This window comes from Zalophus californianus, chromosome 8 (assembly GCF_009762305.2).
Source record: "Zalophus californianus isolate mZalCal1 chromosome 8, mZalCal1.pri.v2, whole genome shotgun sequence".
In the NCBI taxonomy this organism is placed as follows: Eukaryota; Metazoa; Chordata; class Mammalia; order Carnivora; family Otariidae; genus Zalophus; species Zalophus californianus.
The window spans coordinates 136,072,900-136,098,753 of record NC_045602.1 but is presented as its reverse complement, the minus strand read 5'-3'; the positions used below and the strand labels follow the sequence as shown (position 1 = coordinate 136,098,753).

The 25,854-nt window shown below is 57.4% G+C and overlaps 1 protein-coding gene across 1 annotated transcript; it reads right to left on the bottom strand.

Moving 5' to 3' along the window:
- Positions 1–446: 446 nt before the first annotated feature.
- NPEPL1 (aminopeptidase like 1) lies at positions 447–22,339 on the bottom strand. Its single transcript, XM_027624259.2, has 12 exons — positions 22,104–22,339; positions 21,425–21,610; positions 20,816–20,986; positions 16,905–16,994; positions 16,359–16,440; positions 14,516–14,658; positions 8,715–8,792; positions 3,842–3,942; positions 2,828–2,951; positions 2,339–2,515; positions 1,713–1,823; positions 447–1,196 (listed from the first exon to the last, which is right to left on the bottom strand). The coding sequence occupies exons 1-12, from the start codon at positions 22,251–22,253 to the stop codon at positions 1,038–1,040; spliced, it is 1,572 nt and encodes a 523-aa protein (XP_027480060.1). The 5' UTR covers positions 22,254–22,339; the 3' UTR covers positions 447–1,037.
- Positions 22,340–25,854: the final 3,515 nt, after the last annotated feature.

The following is a 25,854-nucleotide window of genomic DNA, read 5'->3' as shown; positions in this document are numbered from 1 at the left end:
GGAGGCGGCATCTGCTGAATCCGTGTCCTTCAGCACTGAGGCCGTGCCCCGGGGGCCTTTTGTGCTGAGGAGACACACCTGACTCCATAGGACACTCGCCTCGTGATGTGCTCAGGGTGGAGGCCGACCTTCCCTGCAGACAGCAGGAGTGTGGGGGGCCCCCACAAAGCCCCGGGGGCCTCCGGTTGCAGTCTGCACTGTGACACCTCAGAAAACCAAGCCAGCCTGGGCCGACAGCCACGGCCCAGAGTCCCCGGGCCCCACTCGCAACCCTTCCCAGGCCCCAGCACTCTCAGCGGCGGCAAAAGCAAGGCTGCCAAGCTGCCTCTCAATGCAGGGTGCTGGTGTTCAAGAAGGTGGGAGTGCCTGGAGCCTCGGAGCCACGGGCAGGCCTCAGGGTGGGTTTCTCAACCAGGGTGGGAGACAAAGAGACGGAGGCAAAGGTGTACCGTGATACAGCCATATTTACTTCAACCTCCAGGGAATCCTAAGGGCCCAGAGACTCCCCTTGGGCCATAAGATTGGGTCCCTGAAACAAGTCACATCCACCCTTTCCCGGGGGGGCTGCCACTGCCCTGGCTGGAGCAGGGGCCTGGGCTCTCTCTCAGGTGGGTGCCATGTGTGGGGCCTGGGGCCAAAGATAAGGCCATGGGCACCCACTGTGGGCACTGAGCAGGGGCAGGAGGCCCAGAGGCCATCTGGTCAAGGCGTCAGGGCCACCCATGCATCCTGGAGCCTCAAGGTCATGTGGAGGCCCCAGGAGGGAGCAGAGTCTTCAGAAGCTGGCAGGGAGGCTGGAAGGTCACTCGAACAGCAGCGAGCCCCAGGGCTTCCCCCCTCCCGCCCGTCCCCGCCATCCTCCAGACCCTAAGCTGTCTCCTAAGACAGAAGAAGGAGCTGTTTCTATCACCATGACAACTAAAAATAAAAACAAACCAAAGGCTATCTTAAGGTATAATCTTCTGATTGCTTAAAATTAATCAGTGCAAAGTGAGGTAAAGAGCCTTGTGTCACCGGGGGCCGGGGAGTGGCAGGCCTCACACAAGCCTGCGCCTCTTGGAGTCCCTCTCTACATGCCCCTCCTGGGCATCCACGTCGCAGCCAAGTGGGGACACCAGGTTCAGCAGAGGGTCCTCGGAGGCCCGGCCGAAGAGCGCCAGCAGGAGGGCCACGCCGAAGCCCGTGGCGCGCTCACCCTGTGGGCGAAGAGCAGGCTGGGAACCCTCTGCTAGGCGGAGCCAGACCCCCTCAGCAAGCCCATCTCTGCGGGAAGGGGCTCCTGGTCCACCCCCCACTTGCCCTATGGCCCCCCTTCCTGCTATCCTGTCACACTCAGCACGGAGTGGGGGGCAGGGTGGTGGGATGGTTCTGTGCACTCCGGTCCCGAGCCCCGGGTCTTCGTGGGTGGGAAATGGGGAGCTGAGGGCCCTGGGCCCCCAGCAGAGGACAGGCTGGCTGGAGAAGGGCCGCACACAGCAGGCACTTTGTGTCCGGGGCCGGGGAGACCGGAGGTTGGGGGCACAACTGGCCGGAGGGTCAGGCCACAGGCAGTGCAACCCCCAACACCTAATGCTTCGGATGAGCTCAGCCTGGAGCCAGAGAGGGGCTGTGGATGCATGCGAGGCGGGAGCAGCCCGGCCAGTGTGCAGGGTGTGCAGGGGGGTCGGGGCAGGGGGGGGAGAGGAGAGCACCATGGGGGAGCCTGGACTCACGGCGTGCACCGGGGCGGCGATGTCCAGATGGACCCAGACCCCAGGCCAGTCAAAGCCGATGTGTGAGGCGATGAAAAGGCCGGCACAGGAGCTGGGGCTGTTGTCCCGGTCCTGGTGGGACAGCAGGACACGTGGTGACCTTTCCGCTCCTGGCAGTGGGGTATGGGGGAGGGCCTCCACCAAAGTGCATTTGGGGCTGCTTCCCCCTGGACCCGAGTGGGCGCCCCATGCCCTCTCGACCGCACCATCCTCAGCCACCACCTCCCCTGGTGGCTACAAGAAGGGGTCCGATAGTGTCAGAAGACTGCGGAGAGGGACCCCGAGGACCTCGCACGGGGGTTAAGGGGTCTGCCTTCTCCCTGGGGCGACGGCGGGGCTGGAGAAGGAGCAGACGCCGGAGCGGGGAGGGGACCCCCCAGAGCCCGACCCGGTGGATGCGCTGGCAGGGAGACCAGTGACAGACGCGTCCGCGCTCTGGACGCTTCCACCCTGACATGGCTCTGGGGCCCCACTGCGAGGGGGACGCTCGCTCACACTGCTGCCATGTCTCGGGGTCCCCTGGGCTCCCCGAGGGCAGGGCTCCGCCTGCCCCGCTCCACCCTGCGCGGGCGCCACTGCACACCTACCGCCACGGAGTTTTTCATGTCGGCCACGGCCGAGGTGAACTCGCTGAAGTGCAGCTCGGGGCAGTAGACCAGGGGGTGCACCAGGTCCCCGCACCTCCTCCCGGCCTTCACGCAGGCCGCCTCCCACTCCGCGCTGTTGGTGAGCACAGCGGCGTGGTACTTGCCCGTGGCAATGCCCTGGGAGGGTGGCCAGCCAGAGGGAGGGGCGGAGCCACAGGCGGAAGATGGAGAAGCCGGGAGGGGCAGGGAGGAGAAGCGAAGGAGGGAAGAAACGAGAGCGTAAGCGCGCCCCCAGGGAGAACGCTTCCTAAGCGGTCCGGGCGCTGGGACCCAGCCCACGGGTTCTGCCGCCTGCTCCGCGCTGGACGCCAGGGACGAGCTCCCTGCTACTCGGCCAGGCCGTGACGATTAGGGGACTGCACCAGCAACCCCCCCCCCCCGCCCCCCAGAGTCAAGCTCCGGTCAGTGTGGCCACGTCCAGGAGCTCACCTGAGCTCCGGTCAGTGTGGCCACATCCAGGATGATGTCCGCACCCAGGTCCTTGCAGGCGTAGGACACACCATCTGCCAGCACCAGCCTGCCCTCCGCATCAGTGTTGTTGATTTCCACAGTCCTGGGGCGCAGCAGAGACCCCGGCTCAGGGATCGTGCTCCCTGGGGCACTGCGACCAAGTCCCTTTGGAACTGGGGAGACTCCATTTAGAGCCCTCTTCCCTCTAGCTACCGTCCCGGGGGGCCCCTCCCGTCCCCTGCAGCAGTGCAGTGCCAGGGGCCAGAGCAAAGGGCAGTACGTCAATCCCACCCCACTGCCCTCCCTGCTGGGAGCCAGGGAAAGCCACCCAGCCCCCTGTGCCTCGGTTTCTTCATCTGTAAGATGGGAGAACAGGGTTGTGTGGGCAGCGTAAATTGCGCTGGGCCAGCCCTTGGCCCACAACGACAGGCACTGGGTAAATGCAAAAAGGGAAGCGCCTCTGGGGGTCTCCCTGGGGACAGGCACCCTTGTATGGGGAGCTGAGTGGACTCTCCTATTGTGAATCTGGGCCACCTGCTCCTCCAGTTGCTGCCTACTGACTTCTAGGCATGTCCTTATGCTGAGAAGAAACAGTCCAAGGGCTGACCTCAAGGGAGAAATGCGGGGAGGGCCCCCAAGTAGGGAATTGGTGGGAGCGGTGGACAGGGCTTCAGATGCACAAAGAACTTTAAGTCTAAAGCCTGGGAAGGGCTCATCCCATTAAGGCACGGTGGATCCTATGCCCCGCACCTTGAGGGAGCCCAACAGTTTGTCCAGTGATGCGGCCGACACCCCCTGGGCCCCTGGGAGCAAGCAGCCCACGGGCCCAGGGGCCCCTGTGACAGGGCATCCTCCCCACAGGATGTGCCTCTGGCTGGAGTGAGCCGGGTGAAATCAGCCCCCCGGCCGACCAGCCTAGCCCTGGGAAGGGGAGGGGCCCCCTCTGAGTTCTAGCCCAGAAGGCAGCCGATGAGTGAGGGGAGCCAGCCTTACTTTCCTGAGTACAGCAGGTGGATATCGTCTGGCCTCGTAGCATTGGGGCCCACAGAGTTTTCAGCCAAGCAGAACACAGCATGGAGGTTGTCTTTGAAACCCTGGAGGGAACATGGGCAGAGGCTCCTGTTACAGGTGGCCATGCATGGAGGAGGGAGGACAGGCCAGAGTCTCCCACCCCCGTGGACAGACAGAGCCCTAGGGAGCAGAGAGCAGACTCCCCAGCAGTTCTGGCAGCACCCCATCTGGGGAGTCTTGCCTCCTCCATCAGAGCCCAACAATGCAGAAATGAGCCCAGGAGTGGGGCTGGGCTCCCGGCTTTAATCCTGGCTCAACCACTTACCCGGGGCACGAGCCGGGCTGCTAGTTCAGCCCCTGCCTCCTGTCCACAAAACGTGGTGAGCAATCAATGTCTCCCACTGCACAAACCCTCTGAGCTCGGCACAGCCGCACAAAAGCAAGTCACACACATACAGGTGCACGGGAGTTGGGGAGAACTTGCCTCACAGAAATTTAGGTATGAAGTTAGTTTTCTGATGCCCAAACATGACGTTGGTACATTGAGAAATGTGCACAAAACAGGCTGAGGAGGTTTCCGCCCCACACGGGTCCTCAACCTGCCCAAGAAAACCCCAAGGCGGCCTTGCCCAGGTGGCAGTGGCAGTGGGAGTGGCAGTCCCACACCCCGTCCCCGTGCGTCCTCTCCTCCCAGACCCAAGCCCTTAATCAGGACGCGTCCCCTCTGGGCACGGGGCACGCCAGGCCCCCTCCTGCCGCCTCCAAGCTCTCACACACAGCTGTCAGGTGCAGCCTCATCTCTGCAACAGGTGATTCTTCCACCACAGGTGCAGAGCTCCCAGTGAAGGTAAACACGGGCCCGCAGCACAGGCTGGGCCATGGCACCGGGCTGGGCCGGCTTTGAGACTGAGCCCGACACCCCGCGCCCAGGAAAGCCCCCCTCGCTTCCCGGGGAACATGACACCAGGCAGCCCGTCAGCTCGAAGACCCCTCCAAGAGTGGCTGGGATTAAATGAATTGTGATAACATGTGGCCTTGAAACAACAGGGTGGCCCCAGGGGCTCTGAAGCTAGAGAGGCAGGTGGACCTCGCCAGGGAAGGTGGGGAGCCCCGAAGTCTTCCCAGAGAGAGCCATGTCGGGTCTGGGCCCGGAGGCGAGAGGAGTTTGTGGAGCACGCACAAGCATTATGTTGTGGCAGGACAGCGGGGCGGTGAGGAGAGACCACGGTCCCCAACCTGACCCTGTCAGATGCCCCCCCGATTTTGGATTCAGAAGGTCTGGGGTGCTGCTGATTCTGGCGTGGGGTCCCCCTTGGGAAGGCTGGCTTAGAGGATGCTGCGAGCCTTGGGCAGGTGGTTCTGAGCTCATGTGGCAGGTATTGGGGTGCAGGGGCGAGACACACAGATCTTGGGATCCCCAGGCGGACTGTAAAGCAGCTGCAGCGGCCGAGGTTGTAGGTACGTGAGGCTTGGAGGGTCACGGCCGCCCCAGCACCATGCGCTACCTGCTCCCAGCAAGCGCAACATCGCATCGCACATCCTTTTCTTTTAAAAACTGTTAGAACGTCTAATTTTGAAATAATTTCAAACTTAAAGAAAATTTGGCAAAAATGGTACAAACAATCCCTGGATACCCCTGACTGTGACCCCCGACCCCCTCCAGTGGCAATGCCTGGCACGCCCCATGCGCTGGTCTGCACCAGGGAGTCATCACTGACTTGGGGATCGGATCTAATCCGGGCACACAGACTTGGCCGGCACCTCAGTCTGGGACTCCTGAGATCCGCCCTCCGTCTTTGGTGACCTCATGCCTCGCTGTCTCCTGGGGCTTGCGCTCCCCACCTGCGCTCAGCCGGACGCCCAGAGACCCGCCATGTTCTTCCTGGGACTGTGTCTCAGAGGTGTGATGCGCGGGGACACAGTGACCCCACCGGGCAGAGTCCCTCTAAGTCACTCCCGGCCACGCCAGCCATCCTGCTCCCAGACATTTCTGCACTTGGGTTCCAGCAGCTCTTGCTCGCTTCTACAGTGCTGTCTGCCCCACAGAGATGTGCTGTGTCCGTCCCTCCTCTGCAGTGGGCATGGGGAGAAACAGTGCTCCTCTCCTCTACTTATTTATTCATTCAACGCTTGGTTCCTGATGTGCAGATTCTTAGTTTACTCTGTGGGTTCTAAGCCATCACCACCATTATTTATTGTGTGGCTCACATCAAGGCCTACAAAAATTACAGTTACACTCTAGAGAAAGGACCCAGATAAATAAAATCATGAATGAACGAGGAGAGATCACAACCAACACCGAAGACATACAATTATAACAACACATTATGGGCAACTATGTGCCAACAAATTAGATAATCTGGAAGAAATGGATGCATTCCTAGAGACATATAAACTACCAAAACTGAACCAGGAAGAAATAGAAAACCTGAACAGACCCATAACCAGCAAGGAAATTGAAGCAGTCATCAAAAATCTCCCAACAAACAAGAGCCCAGGGCTAGATGGCTTCCCAGGGGAATTCTACCAAACATTTAAAGAATTAATACCCATTCTTCTGAAGCGGTTTCAAAGAATAGAAATGGAAGGAAAACTTCCAAACTCTTTCTATGAGGCCAGCATTACCTTGATCCCAAAACCAGACAAAAACCCCACCAAAAAGGAGAATTACAGACCAATATCCCTGATGAACATGGATGCCCAAATTCCCACCAAATACTTGCCAATAGGATCCAACAGCACATTAAAAGGATTATTCACCACGACCAAGTGGGATTTATCCCTAGGCTGCAAGGTTGGTTCAACATCCACAAATCAATCAACGTGATACACCACATTAATAAAAGAAAGAACAAGAACCATATGATCCTCTCAGTAGATGCAGAAAAAGCATCTGACAGAGTACAACCTCCTTTCTTAATCAAAACTCTTCACAGTATACAGATAGAGGGAATATGCCTCAAAAGCCATATATGAAAAGCCCATAGCAAATATCATTCTCAATGGGGGAAAAACTGACAGCTTTCCCCCTAAGGTCAGGAACGTGGCAGGGATGTCCACTCTCACCACTGCTGTTCAACACAGTACTAGAAGTCCTTACCTCAGCAATCAGATAACAAAAAGAAATAAAAGGCATCCAAACTGGCAAAGAAGAAGTCAAACTCTCACTCTTGGTAGATTACAAAATGCTCCATGTGGAAAACCCAAAAGACTCCATCCTAAAATTGCTAGAAGTCATACAGGAATTCAGCAAAGTGGCAGGAGATAAAATCAATGCACAGAAACCAGTTGCATTTCTATACACTAACAATGAGACAGAAAAAAGAGAAATTAAGGAGTCGATCCCATTTACAATTGCACCCAAAACCATAAGATACCTAGGAATAAACCTAACCAAAGAGGTGAAGGATCTAACTCTGAAAACTACTGAACACTCATGAAAGAAACTGAGGAAGACACAAAGAAATGGAAAAATATTCCATGCTCATGGATTGGAAGAACAAATATTGTTAAAATACCTATGCTACCCACAGCAGTCTACACATTCAATACAATCCCTATCAAAATACCATCAACTTTTTTCACAGAGCTGGAACAAATAATCCGGAAATTTGCATGGAACCAGAAAAGACCCTGAATAGCCAGAGGAATGTTGAAAAAAAAGCAAAGCTGGCGGGATCACAATTCCAGACTTCCAGCTCTATTACAAAGCTGTCGTCATCAAGACAGTATGGTCCTGGCACAAAAACAGACACATAGATCAATGGAACAGAATAGAAAACCCAGAAATGGACCCTCAACTCTATGGTCAACTAATCTTCAACAAAGCAGGAAAGAATATCCAACGGAAAAAAGGCAGTCTCTTCAACAAATGGTGTTGGGAAAATTGGACAGCCACATGCAGAAGAATGAAACTGGACCATTCTCTTACACCACACACAAAAATAGACTCAAAATGGATGAAAGATCTAAATGTGGGACAGGAATCCATCAAAATCCTAGAGGAGAACACAGGCAGCAACTTCTTCGACCTTGGCCACAGCAACTTCTTGCTAGACATGTCTCCAAAGGCAAGGGAAGCAAGGGCAAAAATGAATGATTGGGACTTCATCAAGATAAAAAGCTTTTGCACAGCAAAGGAAACAGTCGACAAAACCAAAAGACAACCGACAGAATGGGAGAAGATATTTGCAAATGTTTTATCAGATAAAGGGCTAGTATCCAAAATCTATAAAGAACTTACCAAGCTCAACACCCACAGAACAAATAATCCAATCAAGAAATGGGCGGAAGACATGAACAGACATTTGTGCAAAGAAGACATCCAAATGGCCAACAGACACATGAAAAAGTGCTCCACATCGCTCGGCATCAGGGAAATCCAAATCAAAACCTCAATGAGATACCACCTCACACCCGTCAGAATGGCTAAAATTAACAAGTCAGGGAACGACAGATGTTGGCAGGGATGCGGAGAAAGGGGAACCCTCCTACACTGTTGGTGGGAATGCAAGCTGGTGCAACCACTCTGGAAAACAGTATGGAGGTTCCTCAAACAGTTGAAAATAGAGCTACCCTACAACCCAGCAACTGCACCCCCAGGGGAGGTGACACCCTCTGGAGAGGTGACGAGAGGTGACACCCCCAGGAGAGGTGACACTCAGGTGGAGCAGCCCCGGTGGAAGGCAGGGAGCTCTGGGAGCCCAGGGGTGCCCAACACGGCGGCGCAGAGGAGGGAGAGAGACACGGAGCTATGGGGACTCGGGAGCACCGGGTGGGGACCTGGGAGAGGAGGGGCAGCTCACACCGGGGAGACCTCCATCCCGAGGACCGCAGAGGGCGGGGCCGCACCCACCTGCTTGATGGCAGCTCTGAAGGCCCCCAGCACAGCCGCGGCACCCCCGCAGTCCCTCTTCATCCCAGGCATGGTGGTCTGGAGGGGGCACAGAGGGGGCACAAAGTGAGCGTGAGTGGGTGTCGGCCCCGCCAGCAACAGCGCCCCACCCCTGCCCGGCACACGAGGGCCCTAGAGTGGCTCCCCCAGACCTGCGTGACCCACCGCCGGGTCCCCAGAGCACGCACAGAACCCACGAAACTCCCACTGGCCGAGCGGCTGGTCTCCAGAAGCAATGGGCCAGAACGGCCAAAGGTGATGGGCTCTTTGCGCTGGAGCGGAGCTTTGGGGGCTACCTGACGCACCGAGCTGGGAGGGGAAGGAGAGCCCGGGAGCTGCCCAAAGGTGCCACGTGGGCTGCGGCCTCGCTCCTCCCCTCCGCCGTGTCAGCCTCTTCCCATCTTCCTGCTTCCCATTCCTCAGCCCTCAGCCGACAAGTACAATCAGACCCTCACCCTGAGATGGTCCCCAGAGAACCCCCCCATCCCTGAGCTCTCTGGACACCTCACCTGCTCACCCGCACCCACCTCTCCCAGGAGCCCGCTCCCCAAGGCCACCTGCTCTGCTGGGTCAGCAGTGCCACTGCCAAGCAGCCTGGCTCCCAGGGGCCCTGTGATTCCCGCTCAACATGGGGGGCACGCGGGAGCGGCCTCTCCTGGCTTCCGAAGCTCTCTGATCCCCACTTGCTGGCAGAGGGCTGTGCCCGCATGTGATGCACGTGGTGCCCGGCCGGCGTGAACCCTGCAGAGGGCCCCAGGGTGGCTGCACCCTGCAGAAGGACGGGGCCTTGTTCTAGTTCCCACGACGGCCCCCTCCCACACCCCCTGCTCCCTTCGCTAGCCCTTCCACTTCTACTTGTCTCCCGCAGGCCCAGGCCCAGGAAGAGTCCCAGAGCTTTACATCAGGCCTGCCCCCCTTCACAGTGCCCTCCTTCACACTGCCCTGAGGTCTGACCTCCCAGCCAGCACCCCTGCACCCCCGTCCCACGGGGGCTTGCAGTAGCCACGCAGCAGGTTAAAACCAGGTGCCACGTGTCTTCCCCCTCATACTGAGTCCTCCCCCAGGACCGTCCATCTTCCTCTGTGCACCAGCCTCCCTCCCTCCCGCCACCACCCAGACCACCTTTCTGCGGCAGACCACCCTGCCCAGGTCACCGCCTGGCCTCGGCGACACTTTCGGCCTCAGCTCTGCTCCTTGACGTCAATATCTCAAACAATCCGCTCAGGTTCATGTGAACTCTTCCCCAATGTCACTGTCACATCCCTGATCCCACCCCACCGCCTGCTCTGTCGGTGTCTAATGAGGGCCGTGAGCAGCGGAGGCTCCCTTCCGCTGCAGAGGGAGCTGTGATTTTCTACAAACGGGTTGAGAGTGGTTACACATTTTTACATTTTATAGGTTCCCAGCTCTAATTGACAAGTTCATACTTTAAATTAACAACAGGTCATCAGATGCAGGATTTGGGTTTGAAATGGACGGAGTGATTTTTTCGAACCCTTATCGGATTACACAAGCCTCGAATTTTAATGGAAAGTATTTTTAGACATAAACCGAGCTGCTTTTACAATTAAATTGAGTGAAAATGACCCAGCTAGCACTATTGAAAATAAGCTGTCTCTTTGACCTAATCGGTGAGAAAGCACAGGATTGTTTAAATGGAAAAACGGGGCCTCAGATCTGGAATCAAGCCACCAGCAAAATGGCCCATGCAGAATAGCTCGAGATGGTCACTGAAATTGTGTCTCCCTGTCACCGGGGCGGCCTCCCAACCTCAGACTGAACAAACGCCAAACTGCAAATGTAACTCAACGGACTGTGTGAGCTTTGCAGATTCCCCACATGTTGCTCCTATTTTTCTGAAAGAGGTGATTTCCGAAACCCTCGTTTCATGGGGTTGACACTCGCGCGATGCAGCAGAGCGGTGGCGCGCCGCAGCCACGGCAGGGACGGTCCCCGGACTTGCGTCCGCCCTCCGGGAAAATAAACACAGCCAACTCCACTTGAGTCTCCTTGCTGAAGGAGTAGAATGATGGATTTTTCAAAAAGCTCAACTGCCGAGCACAGCTGTTTGCAAGATTCCCTGTGATGGAACACAAGGTTCATGCACCGAGCACCCCCACTGTCCCCAGGCCGGGTGGTCAGAGCAGAAGCCGCGGATGGTCTCCCGGGGCTCGGCTCAGCTGGGCTCTGTGCTCCAGAACACCGTTGTAATTCAAAGAACAACTGACACGTGACGGGTTATTCAGACTCAGGTGTCCAGCAGAAGCGAACCTCTCATGTCCAGGGGAACAGCTAACCATAGCTGGTGCCAGTGGGAAAATTTGAGCTTTCAAGCAAAAAAAAAAAAAAAAAAAAAATCACAATTTTGAAAAACGTGTATCTTCTGCCTCTGTGACGGCTTCCTAATACTTAGCGATTTTTAAAACGAGATGGATGGTGGTACCGAGTGTGACTTTTAAAAACATCCTGTGTTGGGCCACAATTTGGAGGGTCTGCGTAACTCTGTGAACGATGTCTTCTGGATGACCCATGCATGATATTACAAAACCATGCTTTCACAGTTCAAGGTAGACCGTAGATATTAAGTAACAGGGTGCAAAGACTCACTGACATGGTTTCTGATCCCGCACCAATCCCTCACCTTTCCGAGATTCCCACTTGTCGAGTTTTGGTGTAATAGCAAAGAAGAATGTCCTTAGTTATTTGTAAAGGGCACTAAACTATTTCTCCCTTTTCCAGCTACAAAGTAAGTGAGGCCTGATTTTCTTTTTGTATTTCAACTCAGACAACGTATCACAAGAGACTCAATGCAGAAGCAGATACGTGATCACAGCCGTCTTCGATCAAGGCAGATAGGAAAGAGATCAGCAAAATGTAAAACCATGCCACTCTTCTCACTCATGTCTTTTCATTTTGGAAAATATAGTTATTTTCATAACATTATATTATTTACATTAACATGCAATGGATTTATATTGTTATACTAAAATAATTTACTAAGTATCTTTCCCAGTCTTTACTTCTAGTAGGGTAAATATCAACATCTGTTAAATATCACTCTGAATTAAAAAAAAAAAAGTCCCCTTGGGATCAATACTTGTTAAGAAAGGAAGGGGTCCTGAGACAAACACATTTGAGACCGGCATTCACACTGATCCTGATTTGCCTTTGAAGTCTTTGGAGATGGAGTGGTGACTCCTGCAGGATTCGGTCTGGTGCCCCCAGCAAAAGGACTAATTCTCGGGAGCCCCCGCTTCTCACTCTGGCCCTCCAATAAGCCAACATCTGCTCCCAGGAGGAAGGAGCTGGGAATTCTACCTGCTCCTATCCTACCCTACCTTGTCCTCCAGGAGAAGAGCCAGCCAGCATGGCGGGTGACAGAGAGAGGGCTGGCCAGTACCAGACGCAACCAGAGGGGCGCACTGGCTGTGGAGAGTCTGCAAACAGTAAGTAACCAACTCAAAGTCCGTCGGCCTGCTGTCATCAGTGGGAAAACGGTTCTTCCGAAAAATCTGTCGAAGTGAGTTCTAATCATACAGATAAAAGGTTCAAACCCACCTATTCTAGCTACTTATCCTTTGCCAGGTACAGGGCTGGCTGGATAGGCGGCGGCGTGCCTTCCAGCAGACAGCGGAGGCGGGGCCGGCGTCTGTGACTCCCCACGGTCCTGCCTCCACAGTGGACTCCGAGCAAACCCATGGGTACAGGGAGCCTGGGCCTCACGGCCTCCCTCAGCCTATGTGAGCCACTGGACTTGTGTTTAACACGATTTTACTCCACAGACCTGTGAAGGGCGCTAGAATCAGTTTCAAAGAACTGCAGACATGGACAGTATTGCGATTTCTGGAGTTTCTTGGGAAATGGGGTTTGGGGCAGTCTCTGCCAAGTGATCCTTATGTGAAAAACTTTTCCTGGGTATCGGTGTACAGATTGTTTCATGCGACAGAAACTCTTCCTAATTCAAATTAACAGTGTTTGGGGATCAACCATAAGTGCAGATGGACTGACCAATCTCGGTCCCTGGTAAGCGTAGAGATGTGCAAAATTTTGATAAAGTCATTGGCAAATCTACAGAAGCGAAGGGCTCCAAACAGACACTGTAGTGCTAACACTCCTTTTACCACAACAGACCAATAGGGAGGCATTAAGTTCTTTCTATCCAAAAAAATCACATTAATGTAATTTAAAAGTATTGATCTATTGCTATTTTATGTGTGCTGTAATACTTATATATTTATTTACTTACTTATTTAAAGATGTTATTTTTAAGTTGTCTCTGCACCCCACGTGGGGCTCAAACTCACGAACCCGAGATCAAGAGTCGCATGCTCCACCGACTGAGCCGGTCGGGCGGCCCTGTAATACTTATTTTCATTTTTTTACTGGCATGATAATACGTATGGAATTCAATAAAGGTGAATTCACTATTGGTGTTTTTTTTTTTAAACCAATATTCTCCAATCATTTCCTGATTCGGCCTGAAAATAATGTTTACGGGAGGAGGGATGTTAAAAAAAAAAAAAAAAAAGGAACAGACCATCCACTCTAGGTACCAAATGCACTAGACTGGCTAGCGGTGCAAATGGTAGCGTACAATCTCCCTGTGAAACATTGACCAACACCAGGGCTCAGGTCAGAAAGCACTGGAGCCGCGGCGAACCAGACCATGCAGGCTCCATCCACCGGGCAGTGCCTCTTGGCTCCAGCAGGATGCCTCCAGGTGGAGATGGAGGTCCGTACTGCCGGATCTCCTCAGTTTACAAAAGGTCAGATAGCCAGTGTTCTGCGAGAATTTTTCCCGTTTTTTAAATGTTGGTAACTAATTCAAATTATAGACCAGCCCTTGGGCCAACAGGACGTATCTGTGAGCCACACTGGCTGCCAGCTCTCGAGGTCTGCTCTCTCTTCTAGAGCCTTCTCTCTGGGAAGGTTGGCTCTCTTCTTCCTGGTCTCCTGGGGCACAGATTTCACACGCCTGCTCCTTCCCAGGCCTTCCGAGTCCTGGCACCGTAGAGCCCAGCCCAGGCCCGGTGCCCAGTGTTTGCTCAACCCAAGTGTGGGACATGAGCAGATGAAGAAGTGTCCCTTCCTGCTCCTCGTGGGGCCATCTCGGCTCCCAGCGCGCAGCAGGCCCAAACGTGCTGGGCGTGGAGGAGGGCAGGCAGCTCAGTGGCCGAGAGATGCAACCACGACTGGTGCCCTGAGGTGCCCGGCCTCGTGAGACGACCCTACTTAGAGGCCACCCATAGGAGAGACTTCTGCCGCCGGGCCTCACAGGAACACCAGCAGGCGGCTTGCTCGTGGGGCCAAACCCCTCTGGCCTTCACTGGGGGGCCTGTTCTCCGAGTGGGTTCATGCAGATCGCACTAAGCATTCTGTCCATGGAAAACTTGCTGGTCGTGGGGACCGTGGGCACCACCCCACGCCCTTCTCTTCAGCCTGAACCACCAAGTCCTTGAACCTTGCCTTCTTAGGCTCGTTTTCCAGCCTTTTAATCATTTCTGTGGCTTTTCTCTGGACCTTGTCCAGACTTTTTGTTTCCAGACTCCTGTCTGGAGTGTGGACATGAAACTGTCTCCCCCTCAGAAGAGGAATCAGCCCCGCCGACTCTTCCCAAACCTGGCTCCCCAGAGGCACGTCCCAATGCCAAGGCCCCAGAAGCCTTGCTTGCTGTCTTCCTCCAGCGCCTCTGAGAGCTGATGAGGCCCCCAAGAGTCCTCCCCACCCTGGGACCCGCCCAAGCACTGGCCCCAGCACCTCACCTTCCCTTTGATGCTGAGACCCCCGGTGTCATAGACGATCCCTTTGCCCACCCATGCAATGGTCTGTGTGGCTCCTTCGGGGGTGTGGCTGAGGACGGCCAGCGCCGGGGGATGGAGGGCAGCCTTGCCAACACCATAGATTCCTACAGAAAGCACAGGGAGAGGGTCAGTTGGGCTCAGGTTGAACTGCGCAGAGAACTCCCAGCAGCCCCCCAGAAACAACAGCTCTCCCCCGGAAATACCCACTGGCGTGTGAATATTTCTCCTGGAGAGTGTGCAGTCCAAGCCCGAGCTCCCTGCCCCCTGTCCTGCCCCCTGGCCAGCATGGGATCGGGGAAGGCAAATTAGTTCCAATGCTCTGGGACTGCAAACGAATTCCGTGCGAAGTATCGTTAGGCAAGAAAACCCGCTGAGAAAAAAAACAAAACAAAACAAAACTGTAACATTCCCAGAAAGAAATGAACAGGGTTGCAGAATGAAATGATTTTTGGATAAGGCTTCAAGGCCACTCCAGCCCACGCTCATTCGCCCCTCCCTGAGCCCTCTGTGCACTCGGTGCCGCACCACCCTTTCCGAGCCCGCTCCCACCACTGCCTTGCCCTGGGGTGTACAAGCCCTGTCTCCTCAAGAAAGCCTCTTGTGGGCAGAGACCAGGCCTCAAGGCCCCCGGCAACTGAACTGAATGAGAGCCAATAATGGCTGCCTGACAAACTCCCATATATCCTGCAAAACCCGCTGTTCAATACCATCTCCTCTGTGAAGATTTCCCTGACCTTCGCAGCCTCTGCCTCCACTTGTCGCTGGTTTATGTGTTCTGTGGTAGGCACCTCTAGGATAGCGCCCTCTGATCCCTGCCTCTGGGATCCCCCCTCTCTCAGTGTGGCTGGAACCTTGCGTCTCGCTTCTGGATGTGGCAGAAGTGATGAGATACCACTTCCAAGACTATGTTGCAAAAAAAGACCTCGCCTCCTTCTTGCTTGCTCACTCGTCCTCGCCCAGAAACCTTGCTCTGAGGGAAGCAGCTGCTACTTGTGAGCTGCTCAAGGAGAGGCCCAAATGACAAGGAACAGCCAGCAAGGCCCCAAGCCTGGTGACAGCACCGTGAGTGAGCCTGGCTGGGACCACATCACCGGCCCCAGTTGAGCCTTCAGATGACTGCTGACCTGATCCACATGCTGGTCTCCACGTGGCAGAGACCCTGGGCCCAGGACCCAGCCCAGCCGTGACTGATTCCCCACCCACAGGACTATATGTTGCCTTTAGTTGCTTCCTTCTGGGGTAATTTGTTTGGCAGCCATAGATAAGGAGCGTGGTGACCCCCCCCCCTCAGCTAGACTGAAAGTGCCTTATCCTCCTTGTCACCATATCTCCAGTGTCTGGGGGCCAGGGAGGATGGGTCCGGTCATCAGGAAAGGCCCTCTGAGGGGGTAGATTCGACCCAGGATGTTCAGGGTCTGACGGCCCCTCTGTGAGAGTATCTTGGGGAAGGACTCCGGAGAAAGAGAGCCAGAATGACAAGGCCCCGATGTGAACGTGGGCTTGTGTGCTCAAGGAGCAGAACGGTCCTGCTGAGTTGGCCCAGGCAGCCAGGACAGCAGCCCTTGTGGACAGGGAGTGGGCTGGGGAAGGACTTGGACGCTGCAGCTTCCAGAGTCTGAATCAGCGCCTCCTTTCTCCCCCAGAGATGGTCTGCTTCCCAAGGTCTGGCCTTGGGGTTGGACAAAGGCTGGCTCCTTTCAAGGGAAGCTTGAGGCATCACAGGGCGTGACCCACAGCCACCCTGCCACCCCCAGCACCCAGGACCAGCCTGAGGCCACGGCCCGTAAGGCCCAGCCCTACCCACCTCCAAAGCCTCTCGTTTTTAGCTCCTCATCTCGGATGATCGTTGGGGTGATCCCCAGATCTTTTCCAACTTTCTTAATCTCCTGGACACGTTCATGGAAAAAACAACACAAAGACACGTGAAGATGGCTTAAGTCAAGGCGAGGCCAAGGCTTGGGGCCAGGGATGAGCCAACGCCCACATGGCGGAGAGGAGCAGGCTCGGAAGCCAGGGCCTCAACTCTCTCAGCTTGGAGCACGATTAAATCCAGGACAAAAGGTTCACCCTCTAAACTACAGTTTCCTGTAGATCACGGCTGTGGTCCTGCAGAGAGGCCTTGAGGAGGAGGCTCTGTCCTCCCGCCCCCCTCCACCGAGGCCTGGGGGCCCCTCACAGCTGGGTGGACAGCAGGACTCTGTCCGTGGCAGCCCCAGGCATCCTCAGGCAGGGTGCCGAGGCTGTAGGCACTGTCCCCCTCCAGCCCTGGGTGTCCCCGGACTTCCTTGGGGTCTATCAACACCCCGCCCACCCTGGCCCCACCCTGGCATGACTCCCCGGGGCCACGGACCTCGAGGAAGGTGTCTGTGTTCATCTCGTTGCAGGGAGTGTCCACGATGCGGGCAGCCAGCCGCACGCCTTCTGTGGCGTTTGCTAAGCACTGGGGAAAGAAACCAGAGGCTGTCACTGGGGACCTAGGACCGGGTAGGATGGGCTGTCCCTCCCTGTCCCTTGCCCCAGGGACAAAAGGCATCAGTAGCACATGCCGTCCGGGGCAGGTTTCGGGGCTGCTGACAGGGTGTCGAGGGGCAGGCCAGGGGGAAACCAGACTCACAGTGCCTGCTGTTGTCTTCCCGGTGCCTGTGACCCGCCCTGCCATCCACAGAAAGTTCCACACGGCTCTGCACCTCGCCTCCAGGTTACACGAGAATCCTTCAGCCTGGCACCCCCACCTGGTGTCAGTGGGGCCCACCTCCCTTTCCAGGCCTCACCTGCTGCTTACTCCCCTCATCCTGGCGGCAGGCGGTCCTGTGCCCGGCCCTGAACACACGCTGGGCATTCCTGCCTCGGGCGCCTGGCAATCCCATGTCCTCTCTTGGGGGGAAGTGTTGTCCTTCGCTAGGGGCTGAATGTCTGCATCACCCCTAAACCCATATGTTGAAGTGAAGCCCTACCCCCCACAGTGGTCAGCTTTAGGTGAGGTCAGGAGGGTGGGGCCCATGATGGGATTAGCGCCCTCACAGGAAGAGGGAGGGAGGGCACAGCCAGAAGGCCACCACCCGCAAACCAGGCAGGGAATCCTCATCAGACCCTGCCCTGATCTCAGACGGCCTCCAGAGCCCTGAGAGGTACAGGTCTGTTGGTGAAGCCACCCCTTCAGCGGTATTTTCTTACGGCCGCCGGAGCCGACTGATACACCCTCCCTTCTCCTCTTGTCAAGATCCTGGCCATCCTTTGTGGCACTTCTTAAAGGCTGTGCCTTCCAGAAGCTCCAAGTTCTCTTCGTCCCGCACCCCAGAGCCCGCTGGTCCCCCTTGCGGCCCTCTGGCCATGAGGGCGGCATTTTTCTCACGTGAGCCCCATGGGAGTGTGTCACAGACTTCCTGCCCTTGTGTCCCTGGCCTGCCGCACGGCTCCAGGTATGGAGTGCGGACGGAGGAACGCACAGGCCCTGCCTTGTGCGGCTTACACGTTGGCCCAGAGCCCAGAAGGGAGCAGGGACCTGACACTGTCCCCTGCGAGCTCAAACACAGGAGCCGCCCCAGGCCCCACGCTGGCCACCCTCCCCGGCCCCACCCCTACTTTCTGCAAAGAACTTCTGTCCCACTTTTGCTTCAGCGCTAATTCTGGAAGGTCTTTGCCTTCTCGTTCATCCCTGCCTAGCTGCTGCCCACGGTGCCGCCTGCCCCACCCCCGAGCTTCGGCCACAGGGCTGGCTGGCCGCCTCTTCCCTGCGCGCTGGGAAGAGGTGATACTGAAAGAGCAAAGCTGTGCAGGTGCGGTAGGGGTGCAGAGGGCATGAAGTTTATCATCACCTGCCCAGCACCCTGGCGCCAGGGAGGGCAGGCTCTGGGTCCACTGCGCCAGCCCGGCCACCTCCCAGGCCCTGCTGAATGGCTCGGAGAGCTTCTGCCTCCCGGAGGTAATTAAACCCCCAAGCCTCAAAGGCAGGGACACAGGACTTGACAGCTCAGATATGAGATGTGACTGTGTGGCCCCCTCCTCCTGACAGCGGGCTCTCCTCTGGGAGGCCGAGGGTCCCTGTCGTGGGCGTCGCAGAGACCATTGTTCATCTCTGATGCAGCCTGTGGTCGCTGTCTGGGAAGTGCGTCAATGCCCTAAGCCTCGTCTCTAAGGAGGCCGGGCCCTCGCCTAGCAGCCCTCCGTGGGCTCAGAGCCCCCGGTGCAGCCTGGCTGAGCGAGAGGGCACACAGCATCTGCGGCGGAGCCCGGGGGAGGCTCCCAGTGCCCCTCTGCCACCACAGAGCCTCGTGACCTTGGGGAAGAGCTTGTGGCTCATCGTGCCCCAGGATCGAACATTCATTCATTCATTCGTTCCACCCACGTTTCTATGAGCACCTACTGTGTGCCAGGCTCCACACTAGACTCTGGGAATTCAAAGATGTCCAAGGTACTCCAGCCCAGCGGAGAATCACAACACCTCACTCCACTAAACATGACAGGGGAGGAGGGTATGAGACCACAGGGACCCGGGTGGTGGGCGGGGGGGAAGAGGACTTGCCGGGGGGAGTGCTGAGGAGGTCTCCATAGTATGGAAAAGGCCACCCGGGGTGCCTGAGGTTCCCGTGCTCACGATCCAAGACAGACAGGAAAGAGAGCTGACAGATGGCGGCAGTGGTTAAGACCTGGCTCTGCCCCTTGCTGGTGTGGCCCCAGGATGTCACCTAGCACCTCCGAGCCTCAGTCTGCTCAGCCCGATGGTGGGAAGAACAACAGTCCCACCTCCTAGGGCTGCGGAGAGGACTCATCAGGCAGTCCGCGTCTACGCAAGCTACGAGCAGCCATGGGAAGGGGAAGTGGCTGGAGGGCATCTGGAGGCAGCAAGACCCGTGAGGAGGCGGCCACAAGGGCCCAGGAGAGCAGTGGGGCGCGGCTGGGGGCTCCCCAAGGCAGTGGCAGTGGGCAGAGTAGGACGCACTGGATGTGGGGGTCTAGGAGACCCACCAACCCAACCCAACCGTCCTCGTCACATGCTGGGCCCCCCCTGGGACCACAGACCAGGTCCCTGCCCTCCGGAAGCTCTCACCCCAGCGCAGGGCGCGGAAGCTAAGCAGAGATGTGTCACGTCAGGTGGGATGGCACTCAGCGGGCAGAGGGCCCGACTTCGAGCGAGGCCATGTCAGCCAGCCAGCTCCCCGGGGAGAGGGACGTGGGCAGACCCGGAGCAGGTAGGACCTGGAGAGGGAAGCTGAGGAGGACAGAAAGTCAGTCCACCATGGCCAGCAGGGAGGGAGAGGAAAGGCTCGGAGGACGTGGGGGGGTCCAGGGTGCTGCTCAGGCCGGGAACTCAGACGGAATGCCCCGCCGCTAGAGGGGAGGGGTGGTCGTCGGTGCCCGTCTGTGGGATGGAGCCCACAGGCGCTTGGAGAACCCAGAGGAGAGGAAGTGAGATCGGAATGCGGGAACGCTCGGGAAAGGGGATGTAGAGGCGGCCGGTGGGAGGGGGCGTGGGAAGGAGGCATGGCTCTGGGTGGGGTAGACCCTTCAAGGTGGGGGGGGGATGCAAACGGGCTGACCAATATTTAAGTCCAGCAGACAGGCTCCTTAAAAAATCAATGTCAGGATGCGGGGTGGAAACTCTGATTTGGGTGGGCTGAGGGGGAAAGGGAGTTAAGAAAGCAAAGCAAGTAGACCGTGTTTTTTCAACGTTTGGAAATCAATGGAAGGAAAAAAGGAGCTGTTGCAAGATGGCAGAGACAGAAGCATGTCCTCTCCTTCTAGAGCAAAAGATCCAGGGGGAGGAGGCAGCCGGTGAGGGGTGCTGGCCTGGGACAGCAGTGAGGGGTGGGGTAGGAAGGACAGCCTGGGTCTCAGTGGGGTGGCGAGGGTGAGGTCCCAGCCACGGGGTCTGGGACACTCGCCACGGGGAAGGAACCTGCCGGTCGGCCCAGGCCAGGACTCCTAACCTGGAATCCCTCCCAGCCTTGCTGGCCTCAAAAGGGTTATGATCCAGTGAAATAACATATGTAAAAGTGGGCCGCAGAGGGAGGGGATTCTCAGGATTAAACAGGAGAGTGCCTGGTGCTGGGGGGGTGCTCAAGAAATACCGGGGAAAGGCCGGAGTCCTGACCAGGAAGCCCCCCCCCCGAGGGAGGGGGCCGGCTGCCCAGGTTTGGAAAGGCCTCCCCCCCCCCCCCCCCCCGGGCTGTTGCTGCCGCACCCCACTGCCACGGCCCTCCCCTTCCAGCTGCCCCAATGCGTGCGGGCCCGGGGACCCAGGGCGAGCGTCCGGACACCCACTTGCAGAGTGGACACCTCCACTGGCCCGTTGTCTTGTCCCACCAGGAAAAACTCTACCGTCACCGTCTTCTTGTCTGCACGCCGGGCAGCCCCGGAGCGGTGGGTGAAGAGCGGGAAGGCTCGGGCCAGGGCGCACGCGGAGGCGAAGGCATCGGAGCGCTCGCAGACCATCTGCAGCACAGAGAGGCAGAGCCGTGAGCAGGGCCGACCTGCGGGAGCAACCCCGGGGAGGAGCTACACTCTGGACAGAGAGGCCTCGGCAGAGCCGCCATGCGGGGCCTTCCGGTAGCCACCGTCCAGCCCTGGGAGAAAGAAAACATCAGCCACCAGATGTGTACTGCCTCCGAGGCGGGAAAGTAGGACGTGGAGCGGCGTGGGCTCAGGAAATCTGAGTCTGAGGCTCAGAACGACCACCAAAACTGATCTAGGGCAAATGGCCTCGTCTCTCGACCTCAGTTTCCCTGTCTGTAAGCAGGGGTTACGATGTCCTGGGCTGTGGCGGCACGTCTACGTCGGAGGTCCTGCGAGCCGGGGTGCCCTGCCCGCACCGGGGCGGAGCTACGGGGACACCCGCTCCCCACGAGTACGACGATGGCCGTCGGCACTCACCAGAATGCACCGATGGGTTCCGGGCGGCAGGCAGGTGCGCACCAGTCGGGTGACGAAGTGGGCCGCCGAGGGGCTGTTGTGCCGGCTCACCCTGGAGGGCAGGGCGGCCACGGTGGCATAGTTCAGGTACAGGGGGCAGCTGTCCGTGGGGTTTGGGTTAAGCGTGCTTAGAGCGGCCTGCCAGAGCTGGACGGGAAGGGGAGGAGAGACAAGAGACAGACGCTAGACATCAAACAGTCCGCATGCCGGCAGCCGGGCCCTGCGTGCAGACGCTTGCGAGGCTAAACGGGCACTGCGGCAGCTTCCCCGGGGCACCCATGATCCCTAATTAAGATGTGTGGCCTCTCGCTGCAGCTCAGCGTGTGTGTGTCTGCTAGCACGGTTCCACCCTTGTGGGATTAAGCCGTGGGGATTTAAAAGGCCAGGCTGGGCCCGCCGGGCTTCAAACGCCGCGACCCCGCACCGCACCGGGGTGGGCCCCAGCCAGGTGCCACCGGGAGGGCTTCCGGGAGCGGGCGGCCGGCCGGCTCCCCCGGCAGGGCCGCGCGGCCCCTCGAAGGCAGCGCCCGCGGGCGGCTCCGGGGGCGGGGGGAAGCTCCCCCCTCCGCGCCTCCCGGGCTGGCCTCGCGCCCCTACGGGCGCCGGGCGGGGCCTCCGGGCGGCCGCGCGGCCCGCTCACCTCCTCGGTGACCCGGGGCTGCAGCTTCCCGCGGACGTGGCTCCAGGGCACGCGGTGCAGGTGGTGCAGCTGCCCCAGCAGCAGCAGCGGCCGGCTCTGTGGGTCCGCGTCCCCGGCGCTCGCCTGGAACTGCAGCCCCACGTTCGCCATCTTCCGCCGGCCCGCGCCCCCCGCCCGGCCGCCGCCCCGCTCCGCTCGGGCTCCGCTCCGGCCCGGCCTCGGCGCCGCCCCGGCCCTGCCCGGCCGCCCGGCCCCGCCTCCCCCCGCCGCTCCGGGCCGCTCGCGAGACGTGCAGGGCCAGCCCGGGGCGCGAGGGGGCGCGAGGGGGCGCCGGGCCGGCGGGGCGGGGCGGGCCGCCCTGACCCCGGGCGGGCCTTGGGCCCCAGGGGGCAGGCCCTCCCCCCCCAAACCCGCAGGCCCGAGCCGGCAGGCCCCGAGCGGCAGCCCGGCCCCAGGCCCCGGTAGGCCCCAACCCCTGGGCAGGCCCCGATCCCCGGGCAGGCTCCAAAGCCCGGCAGGCCCCGGCCAGGCCCGGCAGGCTCCAAGCCCGGGCAGGCCCCAAGCCCCGCAGGTCCCCAAGTGGGCCCTGCCTCCAGAGTGAGGAAACAGCTCTCCGGGGAACCTTTCCTGGAAGGGGCCCTGGGCCCTGGCCCCCAGCCCCCGCAGACCCTGGTGGCCCTGACCTCCAGCAAGTCCTGAGCAGACCCAGGCCCAACCTGAGTCCCACCCAGCAGCTCCCACCAGACCACCGTGTGCATGAGCCCCAAGCAGGCCCAGCTTCCTGGGGTGGTCCTGGGTGACCCCTGCGCTGGCAGGATGTGCCCTCACCACACCCCCAGTCGCCTGTCAGGTGTGGATGGGCTTGGTGATGCCTGGATCCGTCCCAGCTCCTGACTTAGACGAGGCCCGGCTGCCTGGCATGCTGGGCAGTGTCCACAGTTCCTTCCTCCTCATTTAATGGGTTCTCTGCCACTGAGCGGGTCCCCACTATTTTGCAGGCACTGTCCTGGATGTGAGTCAGGTGTCAAGATGTGGGTTTCTACCCAGGTTACTGCTTCTGGGATGGCCAATTAGAAACTCGGGCATCGCCTCGTCTGGTGGAGGGCCCTGTCCGGTGGAGGGCCCTGTCCCCGGCCACCCCTTTGCAGGAAGGGTCATCTGGCAGCAGTCTGAGCAAGCTGCCCCCTGCAGCCTCCCGGCCTGCCTGGGGAGAGGGGCGGAGACAAAGAGCGAAGAGGAGGGGGCAGCACCTGAGCCACCTGCCACTGAGGAGGGAAGGCTAGTCGAGAAGGGCACCTGGAGGGTGTTGGGGGCATGTGGTGGGTGGAGGGGCCCTGGGTGAGGGCGGAGGGCGCACCTGGTGGACGGCGGGTGTGCCCTTGGCGAGGGTCCTGGCTCCTGCCGTAACTCAGATGCCCGGTTCAGGGAGCCGTGACCCAGTTGAGGAAGCCCCACCAGGACTCATTTAAAAATACAGATCCTGCCCACATCCTGATTGCTCAAGGGCCTGTTGGTACTCCCCTCTGTTACCTCTAGCTACTTCCATGTGCCATCCTTCTCATTTTGAGTTTCTTTTTCATTCTCAGCCTTAAAAAAATAGCAGCGCCAACTCCCAAGCACAGCATCCGAGGCTTTTGCAAAGCCACTGATTTCCTAGCACGTCTCCCCCACTCCCTGATTTGCAACCCACCCACGAGTGGCAGCTTCGTCTTCCCTGGCCACTCTTCTGTGTCTCCCTGTCGGTTCTGAGCCCCGGTCCCTGGTGCAGGGTAGTTGGTTCTGAGCCCTGGTCCCTCGTGCAGGGTGGGTGCTCGACAACATCCCCCTGGGCCAGAGAGCTTCAGCATTCTGAAGGCAGGGCTCATATCCCCTTTCTTCTGCAGGGCCTAGCACAGAGCAGGTACCAAAAAAACAGTCGTTGAATGAGTGAAAGGAATTCCTTCGAAAACCCACAGCTTTCCCAACATGAAAGTCGACGCTAATTAGATCTTATTTTCCTCAAAAGATTTTTACAGCAGCTGAATGTTTTCACACATTTGTAAAGGGTACGAAGAGCATGTATGAAGATCTATCACTCTTTCTTCTGTTTGCAAATACGCTGCAGACAGGCACAGGGCACTCCAGCAGTGGGGGCGGGGGGGCATGGGGGATCTTCTCGGAGGGTTGCCCTGCCCGGTGAAAGGAGGACTTCCCCACACCCACAGGGCAGGGGAAGGCATTCGGCGGGGAGAAGCTGGGGAGGAGAGCAGAAACCCAGAGTGTCCACGGGGCTCTGCATCCTGTGGGCAAGAACCCAGGGTCCCAGAGAACAGGCAAGAAGTGGGCTGTGGGGGACCGCAAACCGGGGATTCACTCCACAGACTTGTGCTTGCTGAGGGAGGATCCAAGACACATTTTAGCGAGCCGGGCCTGGCAGTTTTGAGTACAGGGAGTTGGAGTGGGGAGAGAAACGGTTGGTAGAGAGATCATTCTGGAGATTCTTTCCTTTCAGAATTCTTCCATATGTAATAGACCGAATAACCCCCATGACCCTAAGGAAGGATGAACGAGATGACTCAGTTCAACCAGAATTTATCGAACACTTATGATACACAAAGCAAAGGAAAATGTTAGATGCTTGTTAAAAGCAGATTATCCTGATTTTAGTTCTAAGCACCCCCTTCCCCCCTCCGCTCCCGAGTCGAAGAAATCCAAACTAAACAGAACGCTAAGGAGTTATTCGATTTCAAATGCCTGCCAATTTCCTCAAGATGTAGCTTGTGACAGATACAAATATATTCCAGGAAAGTACTTTCCCCTTTGCACTGCAGACTTTAGAGACCTCAACATAAATAAGACAGGCAAGCACTCTGTTTAGATAAATTTTTAAGAAGGTATTAATCCACAGCTTAGTATATATTTCACTATCAATGAAAAATCCACCTCAATTTAATTTTCTTTAAAAAAAAATGAAAATTTAAAACAACTTACCAGATCTTTCGCGCAATCCGAGAAGTAACTTCTGTTTTTGATGAGGTGCGACTCATTCTGAATTCAACCGGACGTTCAGACTTAGCAGTTGAAGAACAAGGCTTTAAAAACTGGAAGGAATCAGAATGAAGTCCCCAGGACTTATTAGGAAGCTTTTGGTACAGTTCACATTCTTGAACACATTTCTGAGATCATATCGTGTAAGACGGCCCTGGGTGTATGGAGTGTGTATTTATATATTAATTTCGTGCCAGGAGAAACATCTCCTCTACTCTCTGCTTATTAGACTGATTGCCTTGAGATTCTCAGATTCCATTATTCTGATGTGAGAAACACTCATTCCCTTGGAGCACTTGCTGCTTCTTTCTGGGATTTTCACTCATTCCTTTATTCAATATATACTTGTTGAATATCAGTTTCTAAGAGCTCCAGGCCAGGTCCAGCTTTTGGGGATACATTGGCCGTGGGAGGACATACAGCAGTAAAACTCAGCAAGCCAGTCCCTGGGAGAAGACTGAGCTTGGATTGAGCTATCCAAGGACAAGTCCCGGCGTCCCAGGCAGTCTGATCCCTGATAAGGGAGTTGTCCACGCAAGGGCTCATAATACTAAAGGGCATAGTCCATTTGGACTGGTGGCAAGCTCACGTGCACACATAAAAGTGTGCATGAGACGTACGCTGAGCCACGGAGTTTGAACTTGACCTTGTGGGTCACAAAACCAGTGGAAGGGCCTCCATCAGGACTAACGTGAGATCGAGGTAGGGTTCATTCCTGGTGGAC